General features: G+C 47.7%; 1 protein-coding gene across 1 annotated transcript in view; it reads right to left on the reverse strand.

The window, feature by feature from the left end:
• Positions 1-640: 640 nt before the first annotated feature.
• Positions 641-19,831, reverse strand: part of PDILT (protein disulfide isomerase like, testis expressed) — a 65,968-nt gene continuing 46,777 nt past the window's right edge. The window contains exons 10-11 of the mRNA XM_073645784.1: positions 7,061-7,147; positions 641-807 (exon numbers count right to left, since the gene is read on the reverse strand). Of these exons, the coding sequence (XP_073501885.1) occupies positions 742-807; positions 7,061-7,147 (153 nt within the window). The 3' untranslated portion in view covers positions 641-741. The remainder of the gene's footprint in view (positions 808-7,060; positions 7,148-19,831) is intronic.

The following is a 19,831-nucleotide window of genomic DNA, read 5'->3' on the forward strand; positions in this document are numbered from 1 at the left end:
GCACTCAAGCTTCTACGAACTATATGGACCCCAGTTTTGGGACACGTTCATTTTACTTCTACAGGAGCGATTTTCATCCCATTCTCTAAATCCATTGGCAATAATATGGGGTTGGCTTCTCGTTTGCTGCTATAACAGCTTCCAAAATGTCATTAACATTTCCCTTCACTGGAACTAAGTGGCCGAGGCTTGAAAAAACAAGCCCATAGGATTGTTCCTCTTCCACAAAATTTTACATTGGGTAAATAACGTTCCCACGAGAGTGGCCGACGAGAGTATCATGGCTCCCTACTGCAATAGTGGCCCCCAAAAATCAAATGAAAAAAAAAAAAATAGAATCGAATACTCACCTTACTCCCATTTCATGTGGCATCCACCAGTGTAGTGAAGGTCACACATTTTTTCTGCCTTGTGACCTGAGCTGTGTGTGGCCCAGGAAAGTTCAGAAATGGCATCTAAGGGTGAATGGTGGGACAAGCTACATCTGGCTTCCGTGCCCCGGTTCGGTCTTAAACTGGATACAGTCATCGATGTGTTGAGGGGTCCACAGGACTTGTTCCTACTGCAACGACATTGACCCCTACAGCAACATATGATCAAAAATACCAACAAACGTAGACTCACAGGAAGGAATCAGGGATTTGAAGTGTTGGACAAACCATTTATTCAGTAAAATAGAAGCCATATAATGTAGAGTTTTCTTGGAAGAGTTGGCCTCACGGACAGATGTTGCGTCAGCTTTTACAGTTCTTCTTTCTCTTGCTTTTCGTTGTCTTCATTTGATGTCTTTGTTGATGAAGATGTTTCCTGAAATGGACAGAAGAGCAAAAACATTAAGATCGTAGATTCGTAGGATTGTCAGCTGATGCCTTGTCCAGTCCACGATGATAACAGTTATTGGGGTCTTATTTGTAAGCTGAAGAAACGCTTGGAAATGTACTGCAATGGAGTAGTGGAGTGATCCTCTGGGGTAATACACGTATGGATATAATTCAGTATGGCAGCGTACACATTTAGGTCTCATGCACATGGCTGAACTACAGCTTTGTAAAACCTTTATGGTGCCATAATATTGCACATATGAAAGTCTACGGTGAAATACAGCTACTGTGTATGCAGAATTTTATTTTTTTCTTTTAGAGAATTTGTCAGATTTAACATTTGCTCCATGCAAATTTTCCTTCCTAAAATTTAGCCCCTCGCACACTTTCTGCTCTTCAGCTACAGACATGTTCTTCCTAAACTAACCATGTATGGCATGTGATTTTAAAGAATATTAAAAAAAACTGTGTACGTCTGATGATTGGTTCAAAAGGAATCTGTCAGCAGGATTTCACCACCCAAACTATTTATATGTTGATGTCGCTCTTTCGAGGACAGGTCCAGCAATACCTTTACATGACCAGTCTGTTCCTCCATTACCACATCTCCTGGGCAGGGGAGGAAGCAAAAGAGTATACAGACATTACAGCAGGGGATCACAGCTGATTCTTGCTGTGAGGTAAAACATTGCTGAAAAGCAGGCTGTGAAACGTTTTACCCCACAAAAAGAATCAGCTGTGATCCTCTGCTGTAATGTCTGTATAGTCTCTTTTGCGTCCTCTCCTGCCCAGGAGATGTGGTATGATCAGACTATGTCCCTGTACGGTCAGACACAGCCATTACACAGTACACAGCAGGGGCACATTTATAAGATTATCTCAGCACAGGAACATTTTTTTTTTAAACACATTCAATTGTGGAAATTATTATTATTATAAGATCTATTGATTAAAATGTACTTTTGTTTGTGAGAAAACCCCTTTAAGTCATCCATTTGTAGCACACAAAACAATATTATGACTTTTAGACTCTTTTGGCTGGAAATTTTCACAGCTGCAGGCTCAGAAAGTTATGATCTGGTAGCGACAGGGTGGTGTATCTGTAGCACCCCGAGGACTCGGCTGCTACAGGGGTATTGCACCTCAAACCAGAGGTGTGGTATTCCACTCCCGGGTAAGGATGGAGTGTGGGACCGAGCTCAGTTAGTTGCATGCACTACACTCATCCCATTTCCGGGGGACAGAACAACGGTACTCCCACCAGATAGATGTGCAGGTACGACAGCGTCTGTCCCTGGCTGGAGTGGGAGGGGGGGAGGAACATCCCAGTAGTGTAGGAGCAGTCAGGGGAGGGACTCTGGGCATAGGAAGGAGCCCATTGGGTGCTAGTCACCTGGGCTCGGGTGTCAGAGGGAGTATAAGAGGTGGGCACCATCTTTAGACAAGGTCCTGTTCAGAGGAGGGTCTGTTCAGAGAGGAGCTCAGCCAGAGAGGGCTGAGGGGGAGCTGTGGCTCCGTCTGGGCCCAGCTCCAGAGCCAGGCCTGAAGCACAGAGAGGAGGAACAGAAGCACCAAGAAAGGCCCAGAGACGTAAGAATAGAGGGAACCCTGAGATCCCACAAGAGAACAAGTTAACGGGTGAAGGGTTGGCAGAAGAGGGTAACGGATCCCAAACTGGTAGAGGCTAAACATCCTTAGCCAGGAACCGGAGGTCGTGGACAAGTTTTGGCGCGACCCCTCACCATATCCACCAGGAAGGCAAACCACGCATAGGGTCAGGGAAGCCGGGAAAGGTTTCGCCACCAAAAGACCCGAGGGAGCCGGACAAAGGTGGGTCCCTGGTGAGGACGGCCCGTAGGAAGGAATAGAGGGGAGCTTGGGACCACGCTCTGGAACTGCCTGGGGGTTGGCCGAGTCCCGCACCTGGTGGACGCAGCACGGCTCGGGTGGTCACTGCTGGCCGAAGTGACCGGAGCAACACCTGTGAGTAAAAGCCTTGAAACTGCACCACACGTCTCTGAGCTTCCTTGCTGCACCATCACTACCACTATCTTCCACATCTGCTGCCCTGAGGTCATACCCCTCCCGTTGGGGGTTCTACCAGCTACGCTGCACAACCTTACCACCGGCCTCAGCGGTCTGCCCTGCAGCGGCGGCTTCATAGCCGCATTCAACGGGTGGCGTAGTCGAACATTCTAACATCTACTGCTAAAGACTGCCGCTCAGTTTGACTCCCTGGGCACGGACCGGGTCACCGCCACGAGACTACTACCCCCATCTGATCCGGCTCCGGGTAAGCCCCCGTGCGCGCGATGCCGCACGACACAGCAGGCCCAGGGGCGCGTCAACTTTGGCGTAGTCGGCAGGATTACGTGCCCGCAACCACCGGGTACTGCGTGCCTGAAGAAAAGTTAATATTTACCGTAAAAAGGAGTCTCCCGCCAATTCCGGAGGGTCCCCGCCATCGGACGCCATCTCGGATCGTTTCCCGCCGTTTGCCCGCCATCTGCAGCCTTTTCCCGCCATCCACGGAGTTTCCCGCCATAAGGAGACGATTCCCGCCATCTGAGACGATTTCCCGCCCTGGCAGAGCGGACTCCATTATGGGCGTGCCAGAGGGTGGCAAGAGGCCACCTCCCATCGTGGGCCAGGTCCAGGAATGGCGCCAAAAGCGGAAACCGCCCCCACCAGCAGAGACTGCAATGATAGAAATGTCCATCAGTGTGAGAGGGCTGCCCCTGGAACTGACAATCACTAAGTTGCCCCGGGACCACCCTCAATGGGGGCGGATACAGAACAAAACCAAGAAGATGGGTGCGGCCTGGAGGAGTCTGGACAGATCGCACCCGGAGATGGAGGAAGAGTCAATCAGCACCGACCCTGTGGTCCGGAACCTGTTGCAGGCTGCCACCCCAGAAGGCCTGGTGGAGATCCTGGCACAGCTCCCCAGAAATCGGGAGCGTGCACAGACCGCGCTGGAGGCCTTGGCCCGGAAGATGGCCCGGGTACAGCAAGAAGCGCTGGCCGAGTGGAGGAGAGAGATGGTCCAGCAGGCTGGAACCCGCCAGCAGAGGATGCCACCCGCAACGTGGAGCGTGTCTGCCCCTGAGGATGGTGCAGGAGGAACGGAGGCCGGAGACGACGCCGCGGAGGGAGCCGCAGAGATGGAAGCAGGTAATGGGGACGTCATCACCCCGTGCCCCGTAGCCGCAAGCCTGCCCCAGCTCCCCGTCGCAGAGCCCGAAGTTCCACTTACCGCACCCGTTGCCGCACCGCCGCTGCTTCCAACTAGGCCTCAAGCGGCAGGAGCCGCGGTCGTGCCCTCTGTTACGCCACGCCCCTTGACCCTGAGCGCGGCAAAAGAGGAAGTGCCCCCGGCCTGGTCGCAGGGCCGAGTACCCCCGGGCGCCGCAGTCTCCACAGCGCCCTCTACCTCCACAGCGCCATCGTCCTGGTCGCAAGGCCTGGTGAATCCGGGCGCCGCTGCCCCTCCAGTGCCCTCAACTTCCACAATGCTGCCCCTGGGTGAAGATCTATTCGCACAGCACACTAGCCCGGACGGGCTGCCTTTCATTTGGCCACCGGAGTACGTCAACCCCCGACTCCGGAAGGAATGGCCTCTGTGTGAGCCTCTGATCCCGGCTCCGGCACCCGCCAAAATTGTTCCGCTCCCGCTGGAGGAGGCCCAATTTGCATGGGACCCCACCGGTGAAAACCTCATGGGGTTCACCCAAGAGACACGGGCGGCCGCAGCCCAACGTGAGGAGTGTTGCCGACAACAACTGGAAGTCTTTCAGAGGGAACGGCGAGAGAGGCGGGTCCGCGAGGAGCGGCTGCAGGTCCAAAGCGCGGAGCAGAAAAGCCGGACCCGACGAAACCGCCGTGCGGCCCACGGTCCCCGCGCCACCGGGACTGTAATAAAGTTTCAAATGGAGCACGGCTGGGGCTTTATCCGGGATCACAGAACCCCCGGCGATGTCTTTGTTACCCGCAGGGATGTTGAGAGCCACCTGCCGGAGGGACACCGAGGACGTGACCTCTACCCGGGTGATGAGGTTACCTTCACCCGGCACCAGTGTGCCAAAGGACCATACGCCCTTCACGTGCACCGGTTGACGGAGGAGGAGTTGCGGTATGAGGAAGATCAAGAGGACCCGGACGGGTCTGAAGACTACCCTCAGGAGGAGCCAAGGAGAGGATACCGCTACTGAAGGGAAGTGGCATAAGCCAGGAACTGTATATAGTTACCCGTAGGAGTACCTAAGTTGTTGCTAATTGGAGTGTGGTCCCCGTTGGGACTAGTGTGGGACTGTTTAAAAGAACTGTTTCCTGTGTGCCCCATCCATTACCAGGCTGAGGACTGTGAGCAGCCATTCCCCTATCCCCACTGGCCGAGGACTGAGAGCGGCCATACCCTGTAAATAGTTGCGCTTCCTAAAGCGCCCCCTTCTGGTTTTATAAAGAACTGTTTTTCTCTAGTGACTGTTGCACTTACCTGGTCACAAGTTGCACGGTGGCCAGGGATCACGGACGTATTAGTTAAGAATGTTTTATATGAAAAGGTTTTATATTATGCAAAAAAAAAAAAAAGGGTTGATATATTTTATATGTAAGTGCACTTTAAAAAAAAAAAATTTTTTGTATGTTTTGTTTTATTCTTTTACAGCCCGAGGACGTGCTGTGGTTTACCAGGGGGGAATGTAGCACCCCGAGGACTCGGCTACTACAGGGGTATTGCACCTCAAACCAGAGGTGTGGTATTCCACTCCCGGGTAAGGATGGAGTGTGGGACCGAGCTCAGTTAGTTGCATGCACTACACTCATCCCATTTCCGGGGGACAGAACAACGGTACTCCCACCAGATAGATGTGCAGGTACGACAGCGTCTGTCCCTGGCTGGAGTGGGAGGGGGGGAGGAACATCCCAGTAGTGTAGGAGCAGTCAGGGGAGGGACTCTGGGCATAGGAAGGAGCCCATTGGGTGCTAGTCACCTGGGCTCGGGTGTCAGAGGGAGTATAAGAGGTGGGCACCATCTTTAGACAAGGTCCTGTTCAGAGGAGGGTCTGTTCAGAGAGGAGCTCAGCCAGAGAGGGCTGAGGGGGAGCTGTGGCTCCGTCTGGGCCCAGCTCCAGAGCCAGGCCTGAAGCACAGAGAGGAGGAACAGAAGCACCAAGAAAGGCCCAGAGACGTAAGAATAGAGGGAACCCTGAGATCCCACAAGAGAACAAGTTAACGGGTGAAGGGTTGGCAGAAGAGGGTAACGGATCCCAAACTGGTAGAGGCTAAACATCCTTAGCCAGGAACCGGAGGTCGTGGACAAGTTTTGGCGCGACCCCTCACCATATCCACCAGGAAGGCAAACCACGCATAGGGTCAGGGAAGCCGGGAAAGGTTTCGCCACCAAAAGACCCGAGGGAGCCGGACAAAGGTGGGTCCCTGGTGAGGACGGCCCGTAGGAAGGAATAGAGGGGAGCTTGGGACCACGCTCTGGAACTGCCTGGGGGTTGGCCGAGTCCCGCACCTGGTGGACGCAGCACGGCTCGGGTGGTCACTGCTGGCCGAAGTGACCGGAGCAACACCTGTGAGTAAAAGCCTTGAAACTGCACCACACGTCTCTGAGCTTCCTTGCTGCACCATCACTACCACTATCTTCCACATCTGCTGCCCTGAGGTCATACCCCTCCCGTTGGGGGTTCTACCAGCTACGCTGCACAACCTTACCACCGGCCTCAGCGGTCTGCCCTGCAGCGGCGGCTTCATAGCCGCATTCAACGGGTGGCATAGTCGAACATTCTAACATCTACTGCTAAAGACTGCTGCTCAGTTTGACTCCCTGGGCACGGACCGGGTCACCGCCACGAGACTACTACCCCCATCTGATCCGGCTCCGGGTAAGCCCCCGTGCGCGCGATGCCGCACGACACAGCAGGCCCAGGGGCGCGTCATATCCCATTATCCAAATTACAATGAACACAGAATAGACAACCCCTCCTTTTGTCGCGCTGCCGTGCAGAGAACGAGGAAATGGGTTGCATAAATTTAGAACTTGATCTTCCCATCTATGTAATACACTATAAGTACAAGGATTGGGTTCAGATGACATAAATAATGGGATTAAGGTCTTCAAAACTCCTGCCGTGTGATTTTATGTTTCCTCATTCCTGCACGGCAGCCCTACAAAAAGGAGTTAATTTTGCCGCTGTGGTCACCTACAGTAAATCAGTAAAATAATAGTTTACCTTTTCTTCCATATTTGAAGATCTCAACTCAAGTTCCAAGAAATCTGTGAATGCTTCAATAGTCTTCTTTCCTGTGTACCTAACAGACTTCAGGAAAAGAAAAATGTCACTAATATAAAAAAGCATCACACATGGACAAAATATATACCGCGTTCCAAATTATTACGCAAATGCTATTTTTCTCAGATTTTCCTAAATGGTCAATGCAAATGCGTCGGTATAATGTTCAAATCATCAATCGTTAGATGATAAATCACATTTTATTGGACAAACCTCCGAATGGTAACAGGATTTTTTTCAAAACCCCCCAAAAAAAATCACAACATAGTGTTCCAAATTATTCTGCACAACAGAGTTTCCTAATATCTTATAGGTTGTAAAGAACTGAAAATGGTCATTTGTTGAATTTGCAGCATTAAGAGGTCACCGTTACTGAAATCAAAAGCTTTTACAATCAAAAACATCTTAACGGCTCAATTTACATGTTAACACAGGACCCCTTCTTTGATGTCACCTTCACAATTCTGGCATCTATTGAACTTGTGAGTTTTTGGATAGTTTCTGCATTCATTTATTTAGAGGATGGCAGAATATCCTCCCACAGCTGCTGTTTTGATGTGAACGGCCTCCCACCCTCATAGATCTTTTCCTTGAAGATACTACAAAGATTCTCAATATGGGAGGATGGTGGCCACAAGAATCCCTCAGGTCTGTGTGTGCTGTGTACGGGAGACATCATAGCAGCCAGTCTCCACTCACCAGCTCAGAGACAACTGAAAAGTAAAGCTAAAGCTTGCAGAGGGAAACTGGTATAAAAATGCAGGATATATGGACAGGTCCTCAAAAACAAGACTTTATCAAAGCTTGTACTTTGCATGAGCTGACATGGACAGTACAGACACCCTGAAAGTCAGACTGATGAGCCAGGAAACAAGTGGGACGCAAGAAGGAACAGTGATTGACAGTCACTGTAGTGCGGTTTTCTTTCATGCGCTGACCACTATCACTCCTATTACAGCCGATCTCCGAGCTTGTTTTCCTTTAAACTCTATAGTTGTGTTCACAGATTATGAACGTTCTGCACTTGCTTTATGAAGTTGGGTGTAATGATTTATTATAAAGCTTGAGTCATTGTGATTATATGTCATTACTTCCATAAAGCAAGGAAATCTGGGGACAACCCTAGAAATGGATGAGACGTCTTCTATTCTGGTCTGGATGATCTACTCCTCATCAGCTGATAATTATATTACAAGGTGGCCCCATTGTCTATCAGGAGCCCCTGTGATTCTGGGACAATAGAGGCTGACATATCTGCTGTTACATAAAATCTTATATTCCAATCACATCTAGAGCTGCATTTACAATTCTGCTGTCACATCATGTTTTATACTCCAGTCACATCCAGAGCTGCAGTCAATATTATGCTGTTACCAGGTCTTATAATCCAGTCACCTCAAGAGCTGCAGTCACTATTCTGTTTCATCATGTCTTATACTCCAGTCACTTCCGAAGCTGCAGTCACAATTCTGCTGTTATATCATACCTAATACTCCAGTCACATCTAGAGCTGTAATGACAATGTCTATATACAACTTCACAGTATACCTCACAGTGAATACATCGTCCTAACGCTATATACACTCTATGTAATCTATCCTTTTAATTTAGGGTTTTTTTTTATGGTTCTTAGCCATTATGTTGAGGGTGTGACATGGAGGCGTGATTTTTGAAAGGGGTGTAGTTTATGTTTGGAAAAATTTAGGGCCGTCCATGTTTTTTTTGTTCAGTTATCCAGAAAAAAACTGTAAAAGTAGGTTGTCAACCCCAGATACAAGTCACATAATGGACGGAAATAGTGTTATTCTGCATGGAGACACACTTAACAGTTTGTTATCAAAAGTTACCTGAAATTACAGGTATGCTTTTAAGAAGATCTGTCACCTGGTCAGGAGTGGCCAGTTTTCGTGCTTATTTAATTCCTGCTGCTCCCATGAGTATTATGTTGTTTTTTTTTTTCATTTTTACAATCTGTCATTCCAGAAAATAGAATTAGACTTACTGGTAATTCGGTTTCTAAGACCCTACATGACAGCACCCTAGGAGGTCGCCTCCCCATCCTAATTAGGGACAGGAAACACAAGAGGTTAAATAGCTCCTCCCCACCATCATCCTCAGCGTTTTTCTAAAGGACCACGCAATATGAATTTTCTCCAATCCCTTCCATGACAGCACCCTAGGAGTAGTACCAAAGAATAATGTTTTAGGGAGGGACAACAGCTTGAAGGACTTTCCTTCCAAAGGCTAGATCACTATTAGCCGCTAAATCTAAACGATAATGTCTTGTAAAGGTATGGACTGATGACCAGATCTGCTCGACTGATGCACTCGCTCTCTAAGCCCAGGAGGCAGACATCGCTCTGGTATAATGCGCCTTTAAGGATTCTGGAGGAGTTAACCCCTGAGTATTGTATGCTTCACAGATAGTTTTCTTGATCCAATTTGCCATTGTATTTTTGGATATCTTCTTCCCTTTGTTGGGACCACCATATTCGACAAAGAGATTTTGATCTTTACCTCCATGTCTGGGTTTGCTGTAAGTGATGTAGAATAATCCTCCTGACATCCAGGATATGGAATACTTCTTCTCCACTGTTTGAAGGATTTTGACAAAAAGAAGGGAAGATTATAGGTTGGGACCTATGAAAGTCTGTTACAACTTTTGGAAGAAATGAAGGTTCCAGCTGGAAAACGATCCTATCTTCTGCAATCTTCAGATAGGGTTCTCTGATGAAGAGTGCTTGGATCAACCTACTCTCCTAGCCGTTTTTATGGCTATCAGAAAGGCAGATTTCCAACACAGTTTATCCATTTGTATCTCTAGGATTGGTTCAAAGGGTTGCATAGTAAGTCCTTTAAGTACAACATTCAGATCCCAGGGAGGGACTGTTTTTGCTCTTGTAGGATTTATTCTGGGGGCGGATGTCATGAATCTTTTATTCCATCTGTGGTTTGATAGATCTTTATCAAAGTAAGAACTCAGGGCTGATATCTGAACTTTGAGGGTATTTGGACGTAGTCCCTTTGACAAGCCTTCCTGTAGGAAATCCAGAATTTTGGCTATATCTGGATGGAATGGGTCTGGTGGATGAGAACCGTACCATAACCTAAAAGTCTTCCAGATCTTAGCATATATAGAATTAGTGACTGGCTTCCTGCTTTTCTGGAGGATCTGGATCACCCCTTCTGAGAGACCTCTGTCTGTTAAGATTGAGGCTTCAAAAGCCAGGCCTCTAGACTTAGGCTCTGAGGGTCCGGATGTATGATCGGGCCCTAATGTAGTATGTTGTGGACTGGAGGAAGAAGTATAGGCCCTTCTATCTTTAGGCTGTTCAGAGTCCCAAACCATCCTCTTTTTGGCCAATTTGGAGCTATGATGATTGTCTTGACTCTTTCTGTGCTGATCTTTTGTAATAATCTCGGTAGTAATGTGATTGGCAGAAATGCGTAGGCGAGATCGGCTTCCCAAGGATGGGCGAAAGCGTCTATCCCTACCGAAGCGTCTTTGGGATCCAGGGAGAAGAATCGTCTCACTTTTGCATTTTGTTGATTCGCAAATAGATCCACTTCCGGATAACCCCATCTTTCTGCCAGCATATGGAATACATCTGTGTTCAGGCTCCATTCCCCCCGATATATATCCCTTCTGCTCAAGAAATCTGCCTGGGAGTTGTCGGAATCCTTTACGTGAAGGGCTGACAGGGAGAGAAGATGATGTTCTGCCCAGGTGAAGATTCTTGTTGAGATCTGCTGCAGCTTTTTGTATCTCGTGCTCCCCTAATGTCTTAAGTGGGCCACTGTCATTATGTTGTCCAAATATACTGCTGCTTTGAGGGTCTCTTCCACCGCCTTTAGCTCCCTGAAGTTTGAGGACTGATGAGCAATCTCTGAAGGCCAGATTCCTTGAAACATTGTTTGGGAGATTACAGCTCCCCAGCCTCTTTTGCTCGCATCCGTCCTTACTGATATTAGAGGAAGCTGCGTCCATGACTTTCCACTCTTTAAGTTCTCTTAATTCAGCCACCAATCTAAGGATATCTTTATCCGATCTGGAAGGTGGTTATTGCTTATTAGAGACCCCGGTGATCTGTCCCAACAAGAAAGAATGTAATTCTGTAGAAGTCTTCTGTGGGCCTGAGCCCATGGGACAGCTTGAATGCAGGAGGTCATGGATTCTAAGACTGACATCGCAAACCGTATGGAGACCGTTTTCTGTTTTTCAGAGCATAGACCTTTTCTCTCAACTGTTTCTGCTTCTCCCTGGGTAGAAACGAGGTTTGCCTTTGTGAATCTAACAGGATCCCCAGGAAAGTTTTCCTGATAGACGGGATTAGATCCGATTTTTCTCGGTTTACCAGCCAACCCAAAGATTCCAGGATGTGGAGGGTAGACTGCAGATCTTGTTTGAGTTGAGGAACCGAGTAGGCCATTACCAGGAAATCGTCTAGGTATGGGATGATAGAGATACCTTGATTTCTTATGAATGCTACCACCTCCGCCATGAGCTTTGTGAAAAGTTGGGGGGTTGACGAAATCTCAAAGGGCAGGATGTTGAATTGGAAATGTATTATATTTCGCCCCTGTTTGACTGCAAACCTTAAAAATTTCCAGTAAGATGAATGTATAGGCACGTGATAGTACGCCTCTTGCAGGTCTGTGGTTGCCATGACGAACCCCTTGCCTACTAAAGGAACCACAGATCATATAGATTCCATTCTTATCGATCTTATAGATTCAACCGTTTCAGATTCAGAATTATTCTGTAGGCCCCTGAGGGCTTTTTTATGAGGAAAAGTCTAGAGTAATGACCTTTTCCTTGTTCCCCACTAGGTAATGGTGATACAACCCCAGATTCTTGTAGATCTGTAGATCTTGAAGTTCTGTTAATAGGATCTTTTGCAGATTTGGGGCTGATAGAGATGTTATCTCTAGTCTCTGAGGAGGATGTGAAGAAAACTCTATTTCTGCTCCCACCCCGACCGTTTGTAGAATTCTCTGATCTGAGGATATTTGTTGCCACTGAGGGAGAGTGTGAGCAATTCTGCCTCCTACGTGCATAGCGTCATGGCCTTTCCTGTCGCTGGTTTTGGAAGATGTTTTTTCCTCTTCCCCCTTTCGGATAACTCCAGTGACCCAATTTTCTCACCGAATTGGATAAGACCAGGGATCTGGCTGCCATCCTAACTGATTCTGCCGAAGCATCAGCTAGAAACCCCATCGAGAATGTTAGTATTCAATAACGTTGAGGATGTTTCTCAGGATTTCCTTAATAAGCTGTCCGATTTCCGGTCCATTTGATCTCTAAGGTGAGATGAATCCTCAAAAGGTAGCGCCGTCTTTTTCCCTACTTTCGCCACTTGTATATCCACTTTTGGAATTCCAGTCCAGTATTTTGCAATGTCTTCATCTAGGGGATACCGGTTCTTCATTTCTCCTGGGATACTCAGTCTTTATTCAGGATACTCCCATTCGTCTGTTATCAAACTTTGAATGTTATCATGAATCGTAAACACTAATTTCCTTCTGGACTTTAGTCCTCCAAACATTTCATCCTGCACCGACCGAGTCTTCTTTTTTACTTCCACTTCCATCATATTTCTTACGGCTGTTAATAGTTCCTCCATATCTTCAGAAGAGAAATAATATTTTTTATCTTCCTCTGAATATTGGCTCGTATTTAATTCTCCTTCTTCTAACCATTCATCTGGTATATATATATCTGCGTCTGAGTCAGATGAATCTTTAGGGTCGTACTTCCTCTTTTTAGCAGAAGGCGGACCCCCAGGCCGAGAGAAGGTTTTATAGAAGGAGGCTAGGGATGATTGAATTTCTTGACGGACCATCCCCCTTACTTCTTCCATCATAGAAGGTTGTTCCTGTTTTACATTTTTTCCGTGCACTTCTGGCATAGAGGTTTTTTATGGTCAGAAGAGAGCTTCTTGCTACATATGTTACACTTGTGCCCGGTAGTTTTTTTCCCCCCACTCTTTATGCTGGCTCCTCGTCTCCCTAAAAAGAGAGAGAGGGAGATAGATTAAATATAAGTGATGAGCGAACGTGTTCGCCACTACTCGGTACTCGCCCGAGCATCACGGTGTTCGACAAGCTCGGTGAGTATTCACGGGTTGCTCGGGCAGGAGCTCGTGTCTCCTCCCTGCATGTTTGGCGCTCTTTAGAAAGCCAATAAACATACAGGAATTGCTTGCCATGCACTGTAATGCCGTAGCCATGTTGGTTGTGGCATTCCAGTGATTGGCTGGCCGCATAGTGTCATCGGGTCTATTTAAGACCCGGTGACGCTAGTCTCGTCACAGTCTACCCCGGAAACAGGCAGAGTAGGGAGAGCTGCTGCTGAGTCAGGGAGAGATTTGCTTGTTTATTAGTTTGTGTAGGTATTCCACAACATATCTATATATCCATCTGAACTAACAGTCCTTCTGAGGACTAATCCAGCTGCATATATTCAGTGGTGATAGCAGGACTTAGGCAGGCAAAGAAATTTGTGAACACTGCACAGCACAATAGTGTCCATTGCACATTCTGTCTGCTACTGCTGTTACAGATATCTGTAGATATAGCCTCAGATATCAGGGTCCAGTGCTAATTTTTTTTTTATCTTAATCCTGATTATTTGCTTAAAAAGCAAGGCAGGCAGGGTTTGTGGCAGTGCATACAGCACAAGAGGGTCCATTGCACGTTCTGTCTGATCCTGCTGTTACAGATATTTGTAGACATAGTCCCAGATATCAGGGGCCAGGGCTAATTTTTTTTTATCTTAATCCTGATTATTTGCTTAAAAAGCAATCCAGAGTACACCATTTTCTGCTCCATTTGCTTGTTAGCACTGCAGAATACAGCCAGATCTTTTCCATATTACAGCGTTAAAAATCAAGAAATTTGTAGTGAACGTGGAAAATATTGGCCTCCATTTACAGTTTGTTGCAGTGTGTCAGTGAAGCTATTCACACGTGCTTGCTGTGAAGAATAGTAAACTACAAGGCCGCTATGTAAAACCATGGGTGTCCGTCAGACGTATCACATATAACTGCGGTTCAAATCTAGCCATTTGTAGCGAACATGGAAAATATTGTCCTTTTAAAATGGGCACGGCGCGATGCAAGGGACGGGAAAGTGGACGAGATGGTGCATGCAGAGGCCAAGGCCGTGGGCAAGCTGAAACTGTGTCACAACAAACACCCACATCTTGTCGCTCGACCTTCCTGTCCCAGTTACTAGGGGACCGAAGAACACTACTATTGAACACAGAGCAGTGTCAAAAAGTTGTTGGTTGGATAGCAGATAATTCTTCCAGTCACTTTGCCACCACCACCACCACCACCACCCTGTCTTCCACACGGTCAAGTCTCAGTAGCCGTGAGTCTGGACTGCATATTCCTCACCCTGATCCTCCTTCCTCCCACCATGCCAAGTGCCCAGAGACAACTGATCTCACACTTGGACACTCCGAAGAGCTGTTCACTTTTCCATTTATAGATTCGGGCCTCTTGCCCGGCCAGCTTCAAGTGGGGCAAGAGGAGAACGCGTGTAGCGATGCCCAAATATTTGAGCAGCCACGGTCACACAAAGGCAACGGTGGGAAAGTGCAATTACTGTCACAAGAGGTGGATAATGATGAGACACAATTGCCAGAAAGTCAGGAGGACCACCAGGGTGCGGAATTGGAAGACGAGGTGGTGGACGATTTAGTCACTGACCAAACCTGGCAGGGGGACATGCGAGGACGAGCGAGGACAGCAGCACACAGGGGGAGGGAGGTGTAGCACCACAACAGGCAGGAAGAAGCAGTGTGGTGGCCGCAGACACAAGGCGGCCAAGCGTTCCCCGTAACACCAACACGACAGAAGTTGCCAGTACAACTGTTAGTTCTTCTCGAGTCTGGTTCTTTTTTAAAGACTCTGCCAATAACCCCAAAAAGGCCATTTGCACCATCTGCCAGGCCAGCATCAGCAGGGGTAGCAAAATTAGCAGCCTGACCACCACCAGCATGATCAGGCACATGGCAACAAAACACTCAACTAGGTGGGCTGAATGCCAGGGTACAGAAACTGTGTCTGCGGGTGACACCACTGCTTCTTCCGCTGTTGTGCGTGAACGCCAATCCCCTGTCCATGGCACATGCTAAGATGCCTCCCGCCCTGCACCTGTCGTTACACACTGTCAACTAGCACCATCAGCAACCACGTCCTTGTCCCAGCACAGCGTGCAGTTGTCCCTACCCCAGTACTTGGAACGCAAGCGCAAATACGCAGCCAACGCCCCACAGGCCACACTACTAAATTCACACATCTCACGAATGCTTGCGCTCAAAATGTTGCCTTTTAGGCTTGTTGAGACAGAAGCTTTCCTCAACCTGATGGCGGCGGCCGTCCCTCGGTACTCGGTCCTCAGCTGTCACTATGTCTCCCGCTGTGCCATCCTCGCATTACACAAGCATGTGTCCCACAACATTAGCCGTGCCCTCAACAACGCAGGTAACGGGGAAAGTCCACCTAACCATGGACACATGGACAAGTGCTTATGGGAATTCATGGTACATCTCGCTGACGGCACACTGGGTTAATATAGTGGAAGCCGGGACCCAGTCGGTCCCTGGGACGGAACATGTCCTCCTGACGCCGAGGATTGAGGGCCCTGGGTCAGTCAGGGTTGCCCCCACATTCTACAGTTCCTGCACCTCCTCCTCTTCAGCCTCCATCTCTGAAATGACCACATCAGTCACAACCCGGAAGCACTGCCTCAGCCAAGCGGCAACAGGCTGTGCTGAAGCTAATTTGCTTAGGTGACAAACCACACACCGCTGAAGAGTTGTGGACAGCTCTGAAAGAGCAGGCAGATCTGTGGCTGACACCGCTGAACCTACAGCCAGGCATGGTCGTATGTGACAATGGCCAGAACCTGGTGGCGGCTCTGAAACGAGGCTAGCTCACACACGTACCATGCCTGGCCCATGTGCTTAACCTTGTGGTTCAGCGGTTTCTCAAAACCTACCCGGATCTGCTGGATCTGCTTGTCAAAGTACGTCGGCCGTGTGCCCATTTTAGAAAGTCAGCTACAGCTTCCGCCGCCCTTGCCGTGCTTCAGCAGCATTTGCAGCTTCCATCTCACCGACTGGTGTGCGATTTCCCCATGGGTTGGAACTCAACGTTGCAGATGTTGGGAAGGATTTGTGAGCAGCAGAGGGCAGTTGCCGATTACCAACATCAACACGGCTGTCGGTATTCAGGTCAGACTCGACACATAAGACCTCAGGAGTGGACATGGATGTCAGACATCTGTGCCATCCTTCAAAACTTTGAAGACTCCACCAAGATGGTGAGCGGCGATGACGCCTTAATTAGTGTCACCATTCCGGTTCTCTGTTTTCTGAAAAGCTTGTTGCTCACAATTAACCCCTTAATAACATTTGACGTACTAATACGCGTCTGTGCCCTGGGACTTAAGAGCCAGACCCGTATTAGTACGTCATGGCGATCGCGCGCGCACACAGGCTGTGCGGGCGCGATTGCCGCCGGGTGTCAGCTGATTGTCACAGCTGACACCCGGTACTATGTGCAGGGAGCGGTCCTGCACCGCTCCCAGCACATTAACCCCCGCTATGCTGCGATCGAAGTCGATCGAAATCGATCGCGGCATTGCGGGGGCAAGGGGAGGTGATCGGCGATACTCACCTCCTCTTCCAGCTTCCAGCGCAGACTGCAGCGGCTTCCCGGGTGTTGCTATGACGACCCGATGTCGTCATGACAACATCCGGGTCACCAGAGAGCAGGAAGATTGCTTGGACATGCGCAGTGCATCTCCAAGCAATCTTAACACTGTGCACTTCTGACAGCCTGCATGGCATAGGGATGGTGCTCCATTCCTATGCCATGCAGGCGATCAGAAAAAAAAAAGTGAAAGTCCCAGAGTGGGACAAAGTAATAAGGTGTACAAACTGTCTGAAAGTGGAAAAAAAAAAAAAATGTGCAAAAATATTATAAAAAAATAAAAAAAATAATACACCAAAAATAAAAATATAATGTACCCATCAATAAATATTATTATAAAAAAAATAAAAAAAAAACAATAAAAGTACACATATTTGGTATCGCCGCGTCCAGAACAGCCTGACCTATAAAACTGTCCCACTAGTTAACCCCTTCAGTGAACACGGTAAAAAAAAAAAAAAAAAACGCAGCAAAAAACAATGCTTTATCACCATACCGCCAAACAAAAAGTGGAATAACACGCGATCAAAAAGACGCATATAAATAAAAATGATACCGCTGAAAACGTCATCTCGTCCCACAAAAAACAAGCCGCCATACAGCTCCATCAGCTGAAAAATAAAAAGGTTTCAGCTCTCAGAATAAAGCGATGCTAAAAAATATTTTTTTCTATAAAATAGCTTTTATTGTGTATAAGCGCCAAAACATAGAAAAATTATACAAATGTGGTACCGCTGTAAACGTACTGACCCGAAGAATAAAGCTACCTCATCAATTTTACCACACGCGGAACAGAATAAAAAAAAAAAAAAAAAAACAATTCCTGAATTGTTGGTTTTTGTTTATTCTGCCTCCCAAAAATCGGAATAGAAAGCGATCAAAAAATGTCACGTGCCTGAAAATGGCACCAATAACAACGTCAAGTCATCCCGCAAAAAACGAGCCGTCACATGACTGTCTGCCAAAATCTGGAAAAATTATAGCTCTCAAAATATGGCGATGCAAAAACTAGATTTTACAAAAAATGCGTCTTTTAGTGTGTGACAGCTGTCAGTCATAAAAACCCCATATGATTCTGGCATTGCTGTAATCACACCAACCCGAAGAATAAAGTCATCTAATCACTTATACCGCACAAGGAACGGCGTCAAAAATAAACTCTTGGGTTAGGATTGGGCTAGGGTTAGGGCTGGGTTTGGGGCTAGGGTTGTGCTGGGGCTAGGGTTGTGCTGGGGCTAGGGTTGTGCTGGGGCTAGGGTTGTGCTAGGGCTAGGGTTGTGCTAGGGCTAGGGCTGGGGTTGGGATTTTTTTCAAAAGTAAGAAAAAAAGATGACGATATGGTGACTAGTGTTGAGAGCAAGTGCTCGCTACTTGAGTTTGCATTGGGTGCTCTGGTATGCATTGAGTATCGTGGGTATTTGAGTGACATGCTCGAGTCTCTGCCCCATATGCTTCGCAGCCAAAAAACTTTATGGGGATTGCCTGCCATGCACGAGCGATCCCCGCATGTTTTTTTTTGGGTGCCTAATAACCGTGAAACATGCGGAGCAGGGACTCGAGCATGTCACTCAAGCACACGCTGTACATGGTGCATACCTGAGTACCCGATGCAAACTCAAGTAGTGAGCACTTGCGCTCAAGAATAATGACAACTTATTCAATATGATGACCTAATGTAAACAAATTCTGTGCCGTACCTCTGGGTTCAAAATGTTCACTATACACCTTAATAAAATCCTTGAGGGGTATAGTTTCCAAAATGGGGACACTTGTGGGGGAGCTCCACTGTTTAGGCACATCACGGGCTCTCCAAACGCGACATGGTGTCCGCTAACAAATTGAATGGAAAATCGGCTCAAATTGTTAGCGGACGCCATGTTGTGTTTGGAGAGCCCCTGTGTGCCCAAACATTGGAGCTCCCCCACAAGTGACCCCATTTTGGAAACTAGACCCCCCAAGGCACCTATCTAGATGCATAGTAAGCACTTGGAACCCCCAGGTGCTTCACAAATTGATTCGTAAAAATGAAAAAGTGAAAAAAAAACACTTTTTCATTTTTATGAATCAATTTGTGAAGCACCTGGGGTTCCAAGTGCTCACTATGCATCTAGAAAGGTGCCTTGGGGGGTCTAGTTTCCAAAATGGGGTCACTTGTGGGGGAGCTCCAATGTTTGGGCACACAGGGACTCTCTAAATGCAACATGGTATCCGCTAACAAATTGAATGGAAAATCGGCTCAAATTGTTAGCGGACACCACATTGCGTTTGGAGAGCCCCTCTGTGCCCAAACTTTGGAGCTCCCCCACAAGTGACCCCATTTTGGAAACTAGACCCCCCAAGGCACCTATCTAGATGCATAGTAAGCACTTGGAACCCCCAGGTGCTTCACAAATTGATTCGTAAAAATGAAAAAGTGAAAAAAAAAACACTTTTTCATTTTTATGAATCAATTTGTGAAGCACCTGGGGTTCCAAGTGCTCACTATGCATCTAGAAATGTGCCTTGGGGGGTCTAGTTTCCAAAATGGGGTCACTTGTGGGGGAGCTCCAATGTTTGGGCACACAGGGACTCTCCAAATGCAACATGATATCCGCTAACAAATTGTCGGCTCAAATTGTTAGCGGATATCATGTTGCATTTGGAGAGTCCCTGTGTGCCCAAACATTGGAGCTCCCCCACAAGTGACCCCATTTTGGAAACTAGACCCCCCAAGGCACCTATCTAGATGCATAGTGAGCACTTGGAACCCCAGGTGCTTCACAAATTGATTCATAAAAATGAAAAAGTGTTTTTTTTTTCACTTTTTCATTATTACGAATCAATTTGTGAAGCACCTGGGGGTTCCAAGTGCTCACTATGCATCTAGAAAGGTGCCTTGGGGGGTCTAGTTTCCAAAATGGGGTCACTTGTGGGGGAGCTCCAAAGTTTGGGCACAGAGGGGCTCTCCAAACGCAATGTGGTGTCCGCTAACAATTTGAGCCGATTT

The sequence above is a fragment of the Phyllobates terribilis genome, unplaced genomic scaffold, assembly GCF_046119375.1.
Source record: "Phyllobates terribilis strain yellow unplaced genomic scaffold, ASM4611937v1 Scaffold_9__5_contigs__length_417890890, whole genome shotgun sequence".
Taxonomy (NCBI): domain Eukaryota; kingdom Metazoa; phylum Chordata; class Amphibia; order Anura; family Dendrobatidae; genus Phyllobates; species Phyllobates terribilis.